The sequence below is a fragment of the Coregonus clupeaformis genome, unplaced genomic scaffold (assembly GCF_020615455.1).
Source record: "Coregonus clupeaformis isolate EN_2021a unplaced genomic scaffold, ASM2061545v1 scaf0070, whole genome shotgun sequence".
Taxonomy (NCBI): domain Eukaryota; kingdom Metazoa; phylum Chordata; class Actinopteri; order Salmoniformes; family Salmonidae; genus Coregonus; species Coregonus clupeaformis.
Genome location: NW_025533525.1, coordinates 269768 through 289399, shown reverse-complemented (window position 1 = coordinate 289399; position 19632 = coordinate 269768). Strand labels below are relative to the sequence as shown.

Here is a 19632-nt window from a genome sequence, read left to right as displayed (position 1 = left end):
GTGGTCCAGTGGATGTGCATTTGATATCTATAATGATCTTTGAGTTGTTAATTGTATGTATCACAATTCATTGTGATATTAGTGTAACTCTCCCGAGTGTAAATTAGTGTAAATCTCCCGAGTGGCGCAGTGGTCTAAGGCACTGCATCGCAGTGCTAGCTGTGCCACTAGATATCCTGGTTCGAATCCAGGCTCTGTCGTAGCCGGCCGCGACCGGGAGACCCATGGGGCGGCGCACAATTGGCCCAGCGTCGTCCAGGGTAGGGGAAGGAATGGCCGGCAGGGATGTAGCTCAGTTGGTAGAGCATGGCGTTTGCAACGCCAGGGTTGTGGGTTTGATTCCCACGGGGGGCCAGTATGAAAAAAAATACTAAAAATAATGTATGCACTCACTAACTGTAAGTCGCTCTGGATAAGAGCGTCTGCTAAATGACTAAAATGTAAATGTATGCAATACTGCCACCTAGTGGACTTGATCAGAACTTAAATAAGAAAGCTCCTGCTGCACACCAAAGGCAGAGAACAGCTATGGTAAGATGGCACAGTGGCATCTCCTGTGGCACAACACAGTCACAGACATGATGAACAGTAGCCCCGTTTATACCTGGTGCTAACGTGTCCTTTGTCCACATTCTGATTGTGCCCACATTTTTAGACAGGCACATTGTGATCTGATCTTACACAGCAAATTCTCCAGTGTTAAATCAATCCTGAGTGTGTTAAATTTAACACTGGTCCAGGGTCTATACAGGTCCACACTTTTCAGTGTTAAATTAACACAGTGCTTAGTGTAAATCCTTATTAGAATATTTCCCAGAGTGCCTTGCCTTTCGAGTGAATTGTAGAGTTACCACCCATGACTGTATTCGTTAGTGACAGAGACATGGTTGTTGCATTCATCCATGTTCAGTCCTGTGGCCTTCACCAAGTGAATATGTTATCATTAAAATACAATTATACAACTCAATTCATAAGGCCTTATTTTGAGGTCCTAGTTTGAACCCTAATACAGTGGCCTGAAACTCATGGTTTACAGGCAAAATCAGGTGTGCAAGTCACATTATGCTGGCTTGCAAAGTGATGTGTAATTCCTATTGGAATCCTGCCAGAGTGGGGTTAGCCAAAGTTTGGAATTTTCATTCACCAGCAACCTGCAAGAATGATTGCCGGGTTGGGAGGAAAATTAGATAAGACTACCTAAACCATCTAAACTGGAACAACCATTTCAGTAATGGGTGCAATAAGTCCAAGTAACAGATTGGATTTGTTTAGAAAAATGCATGTTATTTATATTTGAGTAGCATATGATTAATTAATCAATCAATGTACATGCAAAAACATAGATATTGAAATAAACAATTTTAAAAAATCTACCTGCAATAGAGCATGCTGGGAAATATGATAATGATGAGTGTGGTTTTGGTTTAACACTGGTTATTAAAACCAACAGTGGGGTTATTTTACACCACTGAGTGTTAATTTAACACTTACAGAGTTAATTGAACACCGGAATCAACACTACAAATGTTAAACTGAAATATCAACACTAGGTAACACTGGCCAATTTGCTGTGTATAAGTGTAAACGGACAAGATCAGGACGAAGGATGCATGTTAGAACCAGGTATAAACAGGGCTATTGAGATCACATTTTGGCAATGTTTACAGTAGTGAAACACAGAATGTCTGACATTCTCTTTCAACAGATTGAGGCTGTCTAACAATATTATAACGTAGACTACCTTGAGAGTTATTACAAAAATACTCAGTGACCGAAACTGGACTCTCGCTGCAGTAAAAACAATGAACCAATGGTTAACAAATCCAATCAAATGCTTTCTTTGTACCAATAACAAAGATGACATTCTTTGTTGTTACATTTGTGTTTTTGTGAAATACAGCAGGTACATCCATGAAATACTTCAGTTATATCAAAAACATGTTATTTTTTAAATATACATAACCTAGACAGGTCCAGTACAAATATATAATTTATGTTCTATGAGATGAGATGGTCAGGCGCAGAGTGTTATTGGTTCCTGCACATCTCGGGTGTGTGTGTGTGTGTAACGTGAGGGATCAGGGGAGATTGGCTCAGGCTGTCACAGCCGTGTCTCTTTCTCTGTGTTGTTGTAGTCTGTTGTTGAAGTCCGTAGTGATTGGTCCGAGTTGAAGGCTAGGACCTCCTCTTTCTTGAGTGCATCCAGTTCTGCTCCGCCATTGGCCACTTGGTGGGCGCTGCGTTCCTCTCTCCGCAGGTGTCGTTTGAGCAGCACGAATCCCAGTATACACAGCAGGAAGGAAACTGTCCTCAGGCCCATAGTCAGACTCAGGTACGCAATCCTGAGGAGAGAGAGACCAGGGGATACACACACTCAGAGACCTGATATTACACTGGTGCTTTAAGTGGCAAGTCTACTGGGGTTGCCTTCCATATTGGCTTGAAAATCAACGTTCAGCATCTTATCTTGTAGAGGCTATGCCTCTCTGACATTATCACTTATAAGTAAGTGTGTTGTCTGTGTGCGTTTATGTTGTGTATCAGGATGGACCAGTAGTGTGTATGTGTGTATTACCTGTATGATGTAGTGTTGTATATCCGACAGGCTCCTCTCCCTCCACATCTCTTCTGGCCCCACTTCAGACACGTGGTGTCGATGATCGCCCCAAAGTAGATGGGTGCTGGGATACCCGCTGTTAGAACACAAACACACACAAACTGATCTACCAGTAATACGGAGGTGGCTAATCTTGCTCATGGAAAAGGCCAGTGTGTGCAGGATTGTGTTCCAACCAAGAGCTAACACACCTGATTCACAAGTAATACTTTTTTTAGGATTACCTTTGCAACAGAGTGGATTTTTAAGAGGATTTTGTTCAGGGTTTTAATCCTAATAGAAGCTGAGTAGTGGAGAAATGTGTGACTTGGAAAGAATCTGGCTGCAGCTAGTTTTATATCAGGGTTGCTAAGCTGCCGGCCGATGGCTGTGGGACTGGTATGGCTTGATCAGACAGGAGTAGGAGGAAGTTGCCCCTAGACGCTGATCTAAGGTCAGATTTGTGCCCCCACATGTTAACATTTAGGGTGGTAAACTGATCCTAAATCTGTGATCTGACAATATTGACTTACCAAGTGTACGTGTGGACAGAGTATGGAACCCCAGAGCTAAGGACTTCAGTTGAGGCTTGATACACCTGCATGGGAGAACACATATATTAAGCTTACTTACCATCATCAACTTGAACTTTACCATAACTATGAATACAGATAATAGATATAGCTAGACCTGAAGATATTATGAATGAAATGTCACGATATGAAAACATCCACAAATGAGTTATGGTTCAAAGACCAACACATTTAAAGACATTTTTACGTTTGCATACTCAGACAGCTTTAAAGGTCAACTCAAAAGACCAGTGTTGTTTACATACAGTAAGTTGACTTAAGACGTTCTCTGACATAGCCAGTGACTACCAAAGAGTGAGTACTACTGACCTATGTTGGTAGAGCAAGGTAGTACACTGACTTCCCTTACTACCTTGCTATTCAGCTGTTCTCTCAAGTCCCAGAGCAAAAACAGAAGCAGACCCATCTCAGACAACTAAGACTCTCTCAAAATATCAGAACAAAAGAAAGAGGAAATAGGGCACTGCCAGTAACTTCATTTGTCCCAGTAAGTGCAACACGTTTTATCGGGGTCAGCTGATCGAGCTTTGGGCAGATCTGCTGGATTGTGGTTTGTGTTCGTGTGTGTGTGTGCGTGCATGCATGCGTACGTACGTGTGTGCATTTGTGTACCTGCTCGAAGCTGGCGAAGGCTAATTAAGGACTAGTTTTAGCCAGTAACAGTACTGCTCCAAATCTCATATTCAACTTTTCTGATATACAGTGAAAACCTCTATTGCTGACTTTCCTTTAACCCCTATTAAGTATGCCGTGGGATAAAGATTGAAATTAAATGTACTTAAAGTGTAATGAAGCTATGTTTACTGCTATATTATAACCCTGAATAGACACACAGATAGAGAGCAGGACGAACAATGAGTTGACTCTTTCTCTCAGTCCAGTCAGACATCATGCCAGGGTAAGCCTACACGAAACACAGCTCTTATTTTAAGTGTTTCTAAAATCCCCTATAGGAAAAATGAATGGTGGGAAAACAATTGGAACCATTTCCCTGTTTGACCTCTAGTTTTTTATGCATATTATCACTCTATAGAGGCTCCATTTTAAAGTTGTACATTTTCTTCTTCGCAATTGGCCAATCCCTCCTGATGACCCGGTTGGACATGACTCCAACAGGGTCACCAGGAGGGATCAGCCAATAAAAGTTGGAAGTTCCACCAAGATGACTACATTAAAATGGTGGAAGCCATCAATGGCCCTGCCCTAAGACGGCCTTTTGGCCACTAGAGGCCTCTATCATTCTCTATGGTTGCAACACGTCTCTTCAAGGCCGGAATTCAATCTGATCGCGATTTGTCTGCTATGCAGCATTTTAAAGGCAATGTTTCCCCGTTCACAGAGACCGCGTTCGTCGTAAACAATGCATATGTCGGCTGAATGGAAAATGATCTTGAAATGGCGCAGTTGGATTGAATCCCGGCCTAAGTCTGTTGCACAGACTACATTCAACTTCTGTCAGCCATTCTGTCACCCATTGTGAGCCCATTTCACTACAGTGTTACCCATAGTGTACTACTGTACAGTAGTAGCCAAGTGTTTGTGAGAACATTCTGGGCGAGATCATTCTGAACAAGGTGGTGCAGGTAAATGTAGTAGACCTAATGCAGGTTAGGTTTTCTCAGTAGCCATGGTTACACCTTTCATTAACATATGGTTGTCATATGTGATAAATAAAAAAGTATATCAGTTTCACTTAAGGACCAAAGGATTGACAGCCGTCCCATATAGATTGCAAAATAGTTGGGAAGAGATCTTTGACGTACCGATCCCATGGCATAGTGTTTATGAACTGACACGCAAAACGACACCGGATTCAAAAATTAGAATCTTTCAATTTAAATTATTATATACAATTCTTGCTACCAATAGAATGTTATTTATATGGGGATACAATCTTCCCAGCTCTGCAGATTTTGCTGTGAAGAGATAGAATCATTAGATCATTTGTTTTGGTTCTGTCCATTTGCTAGCTTGTTTTTGGACACAGGTCCAGGAATGGCTAAAGGATTGCAATATTTACCTGGAACTAACCTTGCAGATAGCATTACTGGGTGATCTGAAAAGTCATAGTCAATCAATCAATAATATAATAATACTTTTAGCAAAAATGTTTATTTTTAATTCACAATCTGTAGAAGCAATGAGAATAGAAAGGTTCAGAACTTTTGTAAAACATCACAGTACGGTTGAAATATATATGGCAAATAGAAATCCTATATGGATGGTGTTAAGAGATAGATGGGAGGTATTGAATAGAGTTGAAGGATGGGACTAATAACAAATAACAACAAATAATAACAAAGATAGCTAATAATGTAAGCATACTGTGTCCATAATAAGTATATAGGTTGTATGTTGGGAGCTTTTGGAAAGAGCACAGTTAGAAAGATATGGCATTTAGAAGCAAACCGGATGGACATCATGAAAATGATCGGAGAGGTTGAGAGTAGAAGAAGTTCAGGAGCAAAAAATAAATAAATATATATATATACAGTGGGGAAAAAAAGTATTTAGTCAGCCACTATTTGTGCAAAGTTCTCCCACTTAAAAAGATGAGAGAGGGCCTGTAATTTTCATCATAGGTACACGTCAACTATGAAAGACAAATTGAGAAAAAAAATCCATAAAATCACATTGTAGGATTTTTAATGAATTTATTTGCAAATTATGGTGGAAAATAAGTATTTGGTCACCTACAAACAAGCAAGATTTCTGGCTCTCACAGACCTGTAACTTCTTCTTTAAGAGGCTCCTCTGTCCTCCACTCGTTACCTGTATTAATGGCATCTGTTTGAACTTGTTATCAGTATAAAAGACACCTGTCCACAACCTCAAACAGTCACACTCCAAACTCCACTATGGCCAAGACCAAAGAGCTGACAAAGGACACCAGAAACAAAATTGTAGACCTGCACCAGGCTGGGAAGACTGAATATGCAATAGGTAAGCAGCTTGGTTTGAAGAAATCAACTGTGGGAGCAATTATTAGGAAATGGAAGACATACAAGACCACTGATAATCTCCCTCGATCTGGGGCTCCACGCAAGATCTCACCCCGTAGGGGTCAAAATGATCACAAGAACGGTGAGCAAAAATCCCAGAACCACACGGGGGGGACCTAGTGAATGACCTGCAGAGAGCTGGGACCAAAGTAACAAAGCCTATCATCAGTAACACACTACACCCAGGGACTCAAATCCTGCAGTGCAAGACGTGGTCCGCCTGCTTAAGCCAGTACATGTCCAGGCCCGTCTGAAGTTTGCTAGAGTGCATTTGGATGATCCAGAAGAGGATTGGGGAGAATGTCATATGGTCAGATGAAACCAAAATATAACTTTTGGTTAAAACTCAACTCGTCGTGTTTGGAGGACAAAGAATGCTGAGTTGCATCCAAAGAACACCATACCTACTGTGAAGTATGGGGGTGGAAACATCATGCTTTGGGGCTGTTTTTCTGCAAAGGTACCAGGACGACTGATCCGTGTAAAGGAAAGAATGAATGGGGCCATGTATCGTGAGATTTTGAGTGAAAACCTCCTTCCATCAGCAAGGGCATTGAAGATGAAACGTGGCTGGGTCTTTCAGCATGACAATGATCCCAAACACACCGCCCGGGCAACGAAGGAGTGGCTTCGTAAGAAGCATTTCAAGGTCCTGGAGTGGCCTAGCCAGTCTCCTGATCTCAACCCCATAGAAAATCTTTGGAGGGAGTTGAAAGTCTGTGTTGCCCAGCGACAGCCCCAAAACATCACTGCTCTAGAGGAGATCTGCATGGAGGAATGGGCCAAAATACCAGCAACAGTGTGTGAAAACCTTGTAAGACTTACAGAAAACGTTTGACCTGTGTCATTGCCAACAAAGGGTATATAACAAAGTATTGAGAAACTTTTGTTATTGACCAAATACTTATTTTCCACCATAATTTGCAAATAAATTCATAAAAATCCTACAATGTGATTTTCTGGATTTTTTTTCTCATTTTGTCTGTCATAGTTGACGTGTACCTATGATGAAAATTACAGGCCTCTCTCATCTTTTAAGTGGGAGAACTTGCACAATTGGTGGCTGACTAAATACTTTTTTTTCCCACTGTATATATATATATAGATATAGAATTATTGTAAAATTAACTCTGTCCATAAGGTGTAGATAGTAAGTATAGACCGGAAGTAGAGGCCTGGGCGTTGTTGTTCACTAATTTACTCCAAGTAGGGAAAGGATGGTGGGGTTGAAAAGTAATAAAGGGGAATATATATATAAAAAATAAAAAAAAACATGGGGGATTGGAAGTGATGCAGACAATTACATTGATAGAAGATACAATCTATCTGCAATATTAAGCTGATCCATCCCCCCTAAAAAAAAAAAAAAAAAAAAAAACATATGGTTGTCATCATCCGATCAAGATGATCCGATCACTATCTGATCGAGATTTGTTGTGTCTACACATGGTAATATCTGTCTCTTATCTGTCCAATTCATCCCTATTGTGACCAGATTCCCTGGTCCCTCCCTGTATGCAAATTAATCCAACCTGCCTTGGACCTCCCGTTATGACAGGCTGTATAAATCGACAGAAAACAGCTCGCTTTTATAATCAATAGTTTCATACTCATCATTACAGCCTACTTTTGTTACCCAACGATTTAAGACTGGGTGTAATAGGCTACTGTCCCGATAACCTGGACCTGTCCACAGCCGTACACAATAAATATTCAGAGAATCTCTCCCATCCCTAAAAACATCACCATGCAAACGAGCTGAGTATCTGGATGTGTTTGCAAAATACAATTATTGCACAGTATAAATAAAAATGACACTTAGGCCCTAATGCACACAGTAAAAACAGAAACAGGTTAAGTTACAGAGTAGGCTACAAAGTGCATCTCTGAATTCCTTGGCCTTTGTGTAGCCTACAATGTTTTCAAATATTATATTTTGCGCTGGCATTGGAAGTGGGAACGGGAGAACCCCCTTTCTCTTATTCGGGACAATATCTCGTCATAAATATCTTTATTTCTGTATGCCCATTTTATTCAAAGCTGGATGCAATACTGGACTGTTGCATATCCAGCCTCAGTGCCAGTAGGCTCTTGGTTTCTGAAGACCATGATCTTAATTCTACTGGTTGGTGTGATTTTTTTTGAGAGGGCGGGACAACCGTGACGTGACGTTGGCCAAATGTATACACTTTCGTTGTCCGGATTCGTTTACACCAAGGTTATCCGTACAAGATGCGTCTTCGACTACCTCCGGAGGTGGTCAGAAATATATAATCACAATCAGATCACAATGCGCCTTTTGATTGTCTACATCTGTCGACAAATGTGGGCACAACCAGAATGTGGACATGATCAGGACAACGGACGCATGTTAGAACCAGGTATAAACGGGGCTTCTGATTGTTTCCCCTCTAAGGTGTCTGAGTCCCAGATTTCTTTGTGCTGTCTTGCCAACTGCTATGACCATCCCGTCTTGTGTGTGTGTGTGTGTGTATCTGTGATTGTGTGAGTGACTGACCTGATGAGGACCATGTAGCCTGGCGTGCCACCCAGGGAGATGATAAATGAAGTGATGACAGAGAGAGCCAGGAAGTAAGGGAAGATGCGGTCACAGTCGTCTCTGTGAGGACAGTGGCCTACACTGGCTGTCAGGTTACCACTGCTCAGCCCTGCTGTCACCACACAGCTACAGTTAGAGAACACCTGCAGAGGCACAGACACAGGCAGGCACACATACACACACACACACACACACACGCACACAAAACAATTTGACACAAAAACAGAAACAACAACATAACTTGCTGCTTCAAAAGTTATCCATAAACACACCAGGGTGCGAGTCAATTCCAGTTCAATTCATGAAATATAATTGCTGCAGACTTGGCAGCTGAAATCGTACTGAAATTAAAATGGAATAGACCCCCACCCTGTTGCTCACACGTTTATGAATCAATAATATGATATATCAGATTACACAGTCAGTTTGCATCTCAAATGGCACTCTATTCCCTATATGGTATACTACTTTTAACCACAGCCAAAAAGTATTTGGGGATGCAGCCTCCATGCTGGCTTTGATCCTCATCTCACCGTGTTCTTCCCTGATCCTGTGGAGGTCTGGCAGCCGGCCAGGCAGGGAGAGACGTACGTGATGCCGTCCTCTCCACAGACAGGGTCCCAGTCTCTGCCTGAACACACACAGTCTGAGTTACAGTCTGAGAACACTGAGGGCTCCTCATACAATACACCATCCACCCTGAGAGAGAGAGAGAGAAAGAGGGAGAGAGAGAAATAAAGAGAAAGAGAGAGCAAGAAAGAGACAGAGAGAGAGCGAGAGAGAGGGGGGAGTGAGGTTGTTATTAATAGTAGATGTAATTTATATATTGCTTTTTTTTATACAGACATGACTTGATCTCTGCCTGCTCAGATAAATAAGGTGGGATGTGTATTTAATCAAATGCATAACACGATATATACTCTACAAAAATATAAACGCAACATGTCAAGTGTTGTTCCCATGTTTCATGAGCTGAAATAAAAGATCCCAGAAATTTTCCATATGCACAAAAAGTGTATTTCTCTCAAATGTTGTGCACAAATTTGATAACATCCCTGTTAGTGAGCATTTTATCAATTGTCAAGATAATCCATCCTCCTGACAGGTGTGGCATATCAATATGCTGATTAAACAGCATGATCATTACACAGATGCACCTTGTGCTGGGGACAATAACAGGCCACTCTAAAATGTGCAGTTCTGTCACACAACACAATGCCACAGATGTCTCAAGTTTTGAGGGAGCATGCAATTGGCATGCTGACTACAGGAATATCCACCAGAGCTGTTGGCAGAGATCTAATGTTAATTTCTCTACCATAATCTTAGAGAATTTGGCAGTATGTCCAACCGGCCTCAAAACCGCAGACCACGTGTAATCATGCCAGCCCAAGACCTCCACATCCGGTTTCTTCACCTGCGGGATCGTCTGAGACCAGCCACCCAGACAGCTGATGAAACTGAGGAGTATTTATGTCTGTAATAAAGCCCTTTTGTGGGGTAAAACCCATTCTGATTGGCTGGGCCTGGCTCCCCAGTGGGTGGGGAGCCCATGCCCAGTCATGTGGTCCTCTGTAGCTCAATTGGTAGAGCATGGCGCTTGTAACGTCAGGGTAGTGGGTTCGATCCCCGGGACCACCCATACGTAAAAATGTATGCGCACATGACTGTAAGTCGCTTTGGATAAAAGCGTCTGCTAAATGGCATATTATTATTATTATTATTATGTGAAATCCATAGATTAGGGCCTAATTTATTTATTTCAACTGACTAATTTCCTTATATGAACTGTAACTCAGAAAATATTTTTAATTGTTGCATGTTGCATTTATATTTTTGTTCATGTTACTTTAACCAATTCAATGAATACTAATGTTATCAACCAAATTCAGTGCTGGTTCTGATATTGACATTAGCAGCAAACAGCCTTGAAAGAGCCAGGGGGCGTACAGTACAGTATATACAGTGAGGGAAAAAAGTACTTGATCCCCTGCTGATTTTGTACGTTTGCCCACTGACAAAGAAATGATCAATCTATACATTTAATGGTAGGTTTATTTGAACAGTGAGAGACAGAATAACAAAAAAAAAATCCAGAAGAACGCATGTCAAAAATGTTATAAATTGATTTGCATTTTAATGAGCTTCTTAAAAGTTAATTTGTGGAATTTCTTTCCTTCTTAATGCGTTTGAGCCAATCAGTTGTGTTGTGACAAGGTAGGGGGCGTATACAGAAGATAGCCCTATTTGGTAAAAGATCAAGTCCATATTATGGTAAGAACAGCTCAAATAAGCAAAGAGAAACGACAGTCCATCATTACCTTAAGACATGAAGGTCAGTCAATACGGAACATTTCAAGAACTTTGAAAGTTTCTTCAAGTGTAGTCGCAAAAACCATCAAGCGCTATGATGAAACTGGCTCTCATGAGGACCGCCACAGGAATGGAAGACCCAGAGTTACCCCTGCTGCAGAGGATAAGTTCATTAGAGTTACCAGCCTCAGAAATTGCAGCCCAAATAAATGCTTCACAGAGTTCAAGTAACAGACACATCTCAACATCATCTGTTCAGAGGGGACTGTGTGAATCAGGCCTTCATGGTGGAATTGCTGCAAAGAAACCACTACTAAAGGACACCAATAAGAAGAAGAGACTTGCTTGGGCCAAGAAACACGATCAATGGACATTAAACCGGTGGAAATGTGTCCTTTGGTCAGGAGTCCAAATGTGAGAATTTTGGTTTCAACTGCCGTGTCTTTGTGAGACGCGGTGTGGGTGAACAGATTATCTCTGCATGTGTATTTCCCACCGTAAAGCACGGAGGAGGAGGAGTTATGGTGTGGGGGTGCTTTGCTGGTGACACTGTCTGTGATTTATTTAGAATTCAAGGCACACTTAACCTGCATGGCTACCACAGCATTCTGCAGCGATATGCCACTCCATCTGGTTTGGGTTTAGTGGGACTATCATTTGTTTTTCAACAGGACAATGACCCAACACACCTCCAGGCTGTGTAAGGGCTATTTTACCAAGAAGGAGAGTGATGGAGTGCTTTATCAGATGACCTGGCCTCCACAATCCCGTCCTCAACCCAATTGAGATGGTTTGGGATGAGTCGGACCGCAGAGTGAAGGAAAAGCAGCCAACAAGTGCTCAGCATATGTGGGACCTCCTTCAAGACTGTAAGAAAAGCATTCCAGGTGAAGCTGGTTGAGAGAATGCCAAGAGTGTGCAACGCTGTCATCAAGGCAAAGGGGTGGCTATTTGAATCTCAAATATAAAATATATTTGTTTAACACTTTTTTGTTTACTAAATGATTCCACATGTGTTATTTCATAGTTTTGATGTCTTCACTATTATTCTACAATAGAAAGAATAGTACAAATAAAGAAAAACCCTTGAATGAGTAGGTGTGTCCAAACTTTTGACTGGTACTGTATATACAGAGGGTAAATACTGTATGTACCTAAGGGCAACTTCTACCCAGAGGTGTGTGTTTGTGTGTGTGTGTGTGCATGTGTATATCTCCCACCTGTTATAGGGCAGTGTGATCCCGGCCACCTTGGTGTTCTCGCAGCTCATGGCGAAGAATAAGAGGGATAGGAAGTAGCCTATCAGAGAGGTGCCGAACGCAAACTTGGCCGCTCCCATGATGCTCAGCTTCAGCCTCTTCATGAGTAGGCCGCCAGTGAAAATTCCCAACGCCACGGCAGGGATGTTGATCATACCTGGAACAAACACACAAACAACACACACTCTGTAAACGTTAAGACGTAGGTCTCCTTCTTTAGAAATGTTCTTCATTCCTAGTCATGGAGGATTTAGGTCAGCACTAAGGTCTTGATGATAGGTTCAATTGGACTGAAACACCATCATGTGAGCCAGCCAAAGCCCTAAACCAGGAACTCACTTTTCATACAATACCATACTGTAGCTAAAAGTCTACCTTTCATATCACTGTAGCTAAAAGTCTACCTTTTATGCCAGTGCTGTTCTACAACCCAATGCAGCCCCATACATAGGGTACAGTAGAGTAGAACCAGGTCATACCGCCAGAGACTCAGCCTTTGATGTAGTTGAAAGTAGAGAGAACACACTGTAGCCCTGTCCAACTCCCACTCAAAGACCAAAGCTGTTGGTCTTTTTCATACATCAATGTACAGATATCATCTTTAATCTATCCGTTCTATTAGCTATGCTAGATATTGCATTACCTTTCATACACAGCATGCAATGGTCAAGACAATATAGTGTTGCATGAGGCCTATTTAGATCAACATACACATTTTAGGGTTGAATCATAACACATTATATAGCTCAATAAAACAGCACCTTTGATCTCCTATTGCTTGATCTAGTATTAGCAATATTTTATGCATGTGCTTATCTATGCATAAAGCAGGTCCTTTCAAGTTTCAAATCTAAATTGAACTAGCTCATGTAGGAGATGAATCAAAGCCAGTGTTGGGGGTAACGTGTTACAAAGTAGCGGGTTAGAGTACTACGATTTATTTTTTGTGGTAACGAGTAACTTAACACGTTCATTTTTCAATTTTATTAAATCAGTTACTTAATTACGTTTTCAAATAAGCCATTACTTTCACAATATTATTCATTTTTTCTTTGTTTCTAGCTAGTGAGATGACAGAGACAATAGCCTTTACATCGTGGAAGAATTCGCATTACTTTGAATTGGTAGGGGAAAAGGACAGGAACATCACAGTAAAATGCTAACTGTGCCTCTCAGCTGCAAAGAACTCCACTTCAAAATCTCAAGAAGCACCTTCAGACTTCTTCTTGTGCGGTATAATGCTAATCGCTACTTTGGAGGAAAGCAGTGAAATAAATTATCAAGTTGTGATTGAAGGTGAGCTGTTTTATTTTGACTTTGAGCTATGAATGTAGTAATGTGCATTGGTTGTCCTTTTGAAAAGCCTATGCTCCTGTAACATCCATGAAAATAATTAAACTAGTTGGTATCGAGACAATCTGGTTGTTGTGGTTCATGAATTGCATGTTTGGAAAGGGCTATTGCGCATGTTAACTTGTGTGTTTTCATATCTCTCTGCCAAGTATGTATCTGTGAGTAAAACAGATTGGTAGCCAGTTGTCCTTGTATTTGAGCTCTCGTTTTTACTGTGCCCAGTTAGTTTTGTACAGTGCATTCGGAAAGTATTCATACCCCTTGACTTCTTCCACATTTTGTTGTGTTACAGCCTGAATTTAAAATGGATTAAATTGAGATGTTGTGTCATTGGCCTACACACACAATACCCCATAATGTCAAAGTGGAATTATGTTTTTAGACATTTATAGAAATTCATTAAAAATGAAAAGCTGAAATGTCTTGAGTGAATAAGTATTCAACCCCTTTGTTATGGCAAGCCTAAATAAGTTCAGGAGTAAAAATTTGCTTAACAAGTCACATAATAAGTTGCATGGACTCACTCTATGTGCAACAATAGTGTTTAACATGATTTATTAATGACTACCTCATCCCTGTACCCCACACATACAATTATCTGTAAGGTCCCTCAGTCGAGCAGTGAATTTCAAACAGATTCAACCACAATGACATGGGAGGTTTTCCAATGCCTCACAAATATGGACACCTATTGGTAGATGGGTAAAAATAAAAAAGCAGACATTGAATATCCCTTTGAACATGGTGAAGTTATTAATTACACTTTGGATGGTGTATCAATACACCCAGTCACTACAAAGATACAGGCGTCCTTCCTAACTCAGTTGCCAGAGAGGAAGGAGACCACTCAGGGATTTCACCATGAGGCCAATGTTGTCTTTGTATTTATTAGTTTTTGACTGCACTGGGCCTATAAGAATGACGATCTTCAGAGGGCTTTTTGGTTTTGGTAAAGCAAAAGTAATGTAACAAGTTACTTTCCATAGTAAGTAACGTTGTAACGTACCAAGTTACTTTTAATGGAAGCAACGTTGTAACGTAACAAGTTACTTTTAAAAGTAACGTTCCCCAACACTGGTCAAGGCATATAAGCTATATGATTGACCAACGTTACGTACCCATCAGGAAATTGGCTTTTGATGCTGACTGTCCGTAATGCTGCTCTATGTACTTGGGCTTGTAGGTTACCATGCCGATGAGAGAGTTCAGCTGAATGATGGTCACACACAGGTAGATGAAGTACACTGGGTTCCCCAGGAGGGTTTTCAACGTTGGTATGAAATCTAGATTTTAAAAAATCAACAAAACATCATCAGTCGTCAACGACGTCATCAGTTGTGAAGGTCATTTTTGTCTACCTTTTTCCATACTATGGTCATTTCATCCAAAGCAACCTGAATTTAATATACAATTTTACCTGAACAGACTTTGAAAAAGCCTTTTTAAACTCCAATCATAATCTAAACCAGAAGATGTTCTAACTTTATCCCCATTCAACAAAATACCTTTGGCCATCTCCAGAAAGCTGTCTGGCTCGTCAGCTTGATACTTATGCTCCAGGAGAGGGGAGTCTTTGATGAAGCTAGTCCGCTCCGGGGTGCACTGGGCTGGGCCTCGGTCTGATGGGATGGCCAGGGAACGGGGCAGGAACCAGAAGGGGATGGCTGAAAGCAGGGTGATCACCCCAGCTATAAGGTAACCTAACCACCAGGCCCCCACCCAGCGAGCATCACCAGGGGTTATGGTGATACTCTCTATACAGGGAGTGGAGACACAGAACTTTATTTAATTTGATTTATTAGGATCCCCATTAGCCGAAGCCAATTGTGACAGCTAGTCTTACTGGAGTCCGACACATAACGAAAAAGACATTACAGACAAAATACTTTACAATTTACATACATTTCAAAACATTAACATGTAGTGTGTGTGTGCATCTATCAGTTACACATACACTACCAGTCAAAAGTGTGGACACACCTACTCATTCAAGGGTTTTTCTTTATTTTTACAATTTTCTACATTGTAGAATAATAGTGAAGATATCAAAACTATGAAATAACACATATGGAATAATGTAGTAACCAAAAAAGTGTTAAACAAATCAAAATATATTTTATATTTTATATTCTTAAATTAGCCACCCTTTGCCTTGATGACAGCTTTGCACACTCTTGGCATTCTCTCAACCAGCTTCATGAGGTAGTCCCCTGGAATGCATTTCAATTAACAGGTGTGCCTTCTTAAAAGTTAATTTGTGGAATTTCTTTCCTTCTTAATGCGTTTGAGCCAATCAGTTGTGTTGTGACAAGGTAGTGGGGTATACAGAAGATTGCCCTATTTGGTAAAAGACCAAGTCCATATTATGGTGAGAACAGCTCAAATAAGCAAAGAGAAATGACAGTCCATTACTTTAAGACATGAAGGTCAGTCAATACGGAACATTTCAAGAACTTTGAAAGTTTCTTCAAGTGTAGTCGCAAAAACCATCAGCTATGATGAAACTGGCTCTCATGAGCGCCGTGCTCAGCTGGTAGAGCACGGCGCTTGTAACGCCAAGGTAGTGGGTTCGATCCCCGGGACCACCCATACACAAAAAAATAAAAATAATGTATGCACGCATGACTGTAAGTCGCTTTGGATGAAAGCGTCTGCTAAATGGCATATTTTTATATTTATGAGGACTGCCACAGGAATGGAAGACCCAGAGTTACCCCTGCTGCAGAGGATAAGTTCATTAGAGTTACCAGCCTCAGAAATTGCAGCCCAAATAAATGCTTCACAGAGTTCAAGTAACAGACACATCTCAACATCAACTGTTCAGAGGGGACTGTGTGAATCAGGCCTTCATGGTCGAATTGCTGCAAAGAAACCACTACTACAGGACACCAATAAGAAAAAGAGACCTGCTTGGGCCAAGAAACATGAGCAATGGACAATAGACCGGTGGAAATTTGTCCTTTGGTCTGGAGCCCAAATTTAAAATGTTTTTGGTTCAAACTGCCGTGTCTTTGTGGGTGAACGGATGATCTCTGCATGTGTAGTTCCCACCGTAAAGCACGGAGGAGGAGGTGTTATGGTGTGGGGGTGCTTTGCAGGTGACACTGTCTGTGATTTATTTAGAATTCAAGGCACACTTAACCAGCATGGCTACCACAGCATTCTGCAGCGTCACGCCATCCCATCTGGTTTGGGCTTAGTGGGACTATCATTTGTTTTTTTCAACAGGACAATGACCCAACACACCTCCAGGCTGTGTAGGGGCTATTTTACCAATAAGTAGAGTGATGGAGTGCTGCATCAGATGACCTGGCCTCCACAATCCCCCGACCTCAACCCAATTGAGATGGTTTGGGATGAGTCGGACGGCAGAGTGAAGGAAAAGCAGCCAACAAGTGCTCAGCATATGTGGGAACTCCTTCAAGACTGTTGGAAATGCATTCCAGGTGAAGCTGGTTGAGAGAATGCCAAGAGTGTGCAAAGCTGTCATCAAGGAAAAGGGTGGCTAATTGAAGAATCTCAAATATAAAATATATTTTGATTTGTTTAACACTTTTTTGGTTACTAAGCATGATTCCATATGTGTTATTTCATAGTTTTGATGTCTTCACTATTATTCTACAATGTAAAAAATAGTAAAAATAAAGAAAAACCCTTGAATGAGTAGGTATGTCCAAACTTTTGACTGGTACTGTACATGTCAGTACATACACACAACAAGAGAAGGCTATGGTGATAGTCTCTATACAGGGAGGACAAGCACAGAAAGAGAGAGAGAGCTGTGACTGTTGGGGACAAAATACATTATGAGAATAACTGTGAGAACACTAGCAACGTTCCTAGCAACAAGACTTACTGGAGAGAAAAAAAGAGCACAGCACAGCTGCTTTTTGTGCATATCTTAACCATCTCTCCTGCTTCATATTGGTTACTCAAATTAAGTAGCTGATGTCACTGAGCAGCGTTCTGGAGCACACTAGTTCATTTAGTCCTATAACCTAGAATCTAGAAGCATGAGCATACATAAAATACACTTATTGAACACAGTCTGCGAGTGCAACTCTAGAACGACAATGAACTTAACTCAGAACCCTGTTTGTTAGTCTAGTAGTAACAGAACAGAGGTGAATGCCCTGTCTCTGTCTAAACTGGAGAACTCACTAGTACAGTCCAAAAGTGTGTAGGCAGCCCAGACAGAATACTCAGTATTTCCTAGATACCGGTTACTCACCCATGTTGACAAATCCAATGTCCACATATATTTTGGCACACAGGGATCCCAGTAAATAGCCAAACACAGGACCAATGACTGCTATGGTCTGAACGCAGCCTGAAATATGAAAGACACACAAGCACGCACGTACGCACGCGCGCACACACACACAGAGCAATTGATTTATTATACTAAACAGAGACAGCTCCATAAGGCAGTCAAAAATAAGACGGTTGTTGTGTGATTTCTAAAAGGTCAAAGAGCGTTCGTCCATTCATGTTATCACAAAGAGCTAGATTCAATCAGATCAAGCGTTAACCGGTGATAGCAGACACCCGCATAACGGATGTTTTGGCGGCGTGCGTTACAGCCCCACTTGCGTTAGAAGTTCAGAAAGGGAAATTGTAGGCTATATAGAAATAATTACGCTCACATTGAAAAATCATTAAACTAAATAATTATGATTTTTTATTATCCTAATCGAGATGTAGATTACATCTCACGTTCCAGTGTTCGAACTTGTTAAAAAAGGCTGCATGGGATTTCTGTTAATGTGACTCTGTGCAGCCAATGGCAATGTCTGCTTTACGTGTAAAGCTGGGAGCCACTTGTGGATTAGACAGCTCTAATGCAGTTCCACCTCCCACACCATTTAAACATCAGCTATGTGGATGTCGGCTAAAGCAGATCTGATTGAATCGGGCCCTTAGTGTATGAATCAGATTGAAAGGCAGTTTATTCAGACTGTCAAATCTACTTAACATATGGACGATTGTACTTCAAATCATGCACAGTGACATTATCTAAAGTGTGTTTGTATTTCCAATTGGTGTATTACCAATGTAAAATGCAGCATTTTCCTCCCTGGCGAAATCATCTATATACGAGATCCCAAGGGGCTGCACTGGAGTCTCCCCGATCCCTCGTAAGACATTCCCCAGGAACACATAGATCCACATGGAGAGGTTGGACTCTCCTTCACAACCTACTGGGAAGGGGGAGGGAGAGAGAGAATAGTTACAGAGCACTGTGTGTGTGTGTGTGTGTGTGTGTGTGTGTGTGTGTGTGTGTGTGTGTGTGTGTGTGCGCGTGCACGTGTTTGCATGTATGTATGCACATGAGCATGTGTTAGGTGACACACCTGTCCCTGTGCTTGGTGCCTCAGAAAGCGGGTCACCGGGCGGAAGGGTGACAACAGGCGCGCTGGACATGGGGAGAGGTTATTGGTTGAATTCACTGACGATCGGATTGACGTTTCGAACTTATAGCTGCGTACAAAACACCAATGCGACTGTTTAGCGAAGGGAGTGAAGAAAGCAGCACGTTAAACAGTAGAGAGGACAGAGACAAAGCAGAACATGAGTGCTTTGGATATGCAATGAAACATTTAGGAAACAACGTTTTATACATTCAAGCACGTCATGTTATAAGCAATACTTAATGATAGGAAGTAGCTTTCCTGGCTTCCCCTGTAAAATACAAACAATTGGCGACTGAAATGTTTTTCTGAAAAACATCTAACAGCTGTAAAAATGCATTTCAGTAAAGAGACTCCATAAAGTGCAGCATATATTCTTTAAGATTCACTATGTTCCCATCTTGTGGGATGGGATAATACATTCTGACTGATCAAACTGTCATGACCAAGCCAAGCTAATGAGAACACATGATAACACTCAACCATGCTTCATCCCACAAACGATGCTATACAATATATAAAATATGTACAAAATACGGTATATT

The 19632-nt window shown here is 41.3% G+C and overlaps 2 protein-coding genes across 2 annotated transcripts in view; both read right to left on the bottom strand.

The window, feature by feature from the left end:
* Nucleotides 1–1339: 1339 nt before the first annotated feature.
* LOC121546206 (solute carrier organic anion transporter family member 1C1-like) lies at nucleotides 1340–19056 on the bottom strand. Its single transcript, XM_041857299.2, has 11 exons — nucleotides 19031–19056; nucleotides 18728–18877; nucleotides 17908–18006; nucleotides 15182–15430; nucleotides 14795–14959; nucleotides 12285–12480; nucleotides 9285–9450; nucleotides 8710–8894; nucleotides 3130–3194; nucleotides 2576–2693; nucleotides 1340–2342 (listed from the first exon to the last, which is right to left on the bottom strand). The coding sequence occupies exons 2-11, from the start codon at nucleotides 18846–18848 to the stop codon at nucleotides 2102–2104; spliced, it is 1605 nt and encodes a 534-aa protein (XP_041713233.2). The 5' UTR covers nucleotides 18849–18877; nucleotides 19031–19056; the 3' UTR covers nucleotides 1340–2101.
* LOC123483301 (solute carrier organic anion transporter family member 1C1-like) overlaps nucleotides 18868–19632 on the bottom strand; it is a 52593-nt gene continuing 51828 nt past the window's right edge. Inside the window, exons 5-6 of the mRNA XM_045213001.1 lie at nucleotides 19050–19157; nucleotides 18868–18877 (exon numbers count right to left, since the gene is read on the bottom strand). Of these exons, the coding sequence (XP_045068936.1) occupies nucleotides 18868–18877; nucleotides 19050–19157 (118 nt within the window). The remainder of the gene's footprint in view (nucleotides 18878–19049; nucleotides 19158–19632) is intronic.

Excerpts from the sequence above, each read along its gene's own strand:
- LOC121546206 (XM_041857299.2), bottom strand. The coding sequence starts at position 18,848 with ATGTGGATCTATGTGTTCCTGGGGAATGTCTTACGAGGGATCGGGGAG. Across the intron at positions 12,481-14,794 it reads AAAAGCCAATTTCCTGATGG|GTATGATCAACATCCCTGCC; the intron begins GTACGTAACGTT and ends TGTTTGTTCCAG. Across the intron at positions 3,195-8,709 it reads GGCTACATGGTCCTCATCAG|GTGTATCAAGCCTCAACTGA; the intron begins GTCAGTCACTCA and ends TCTCCCATGCAG.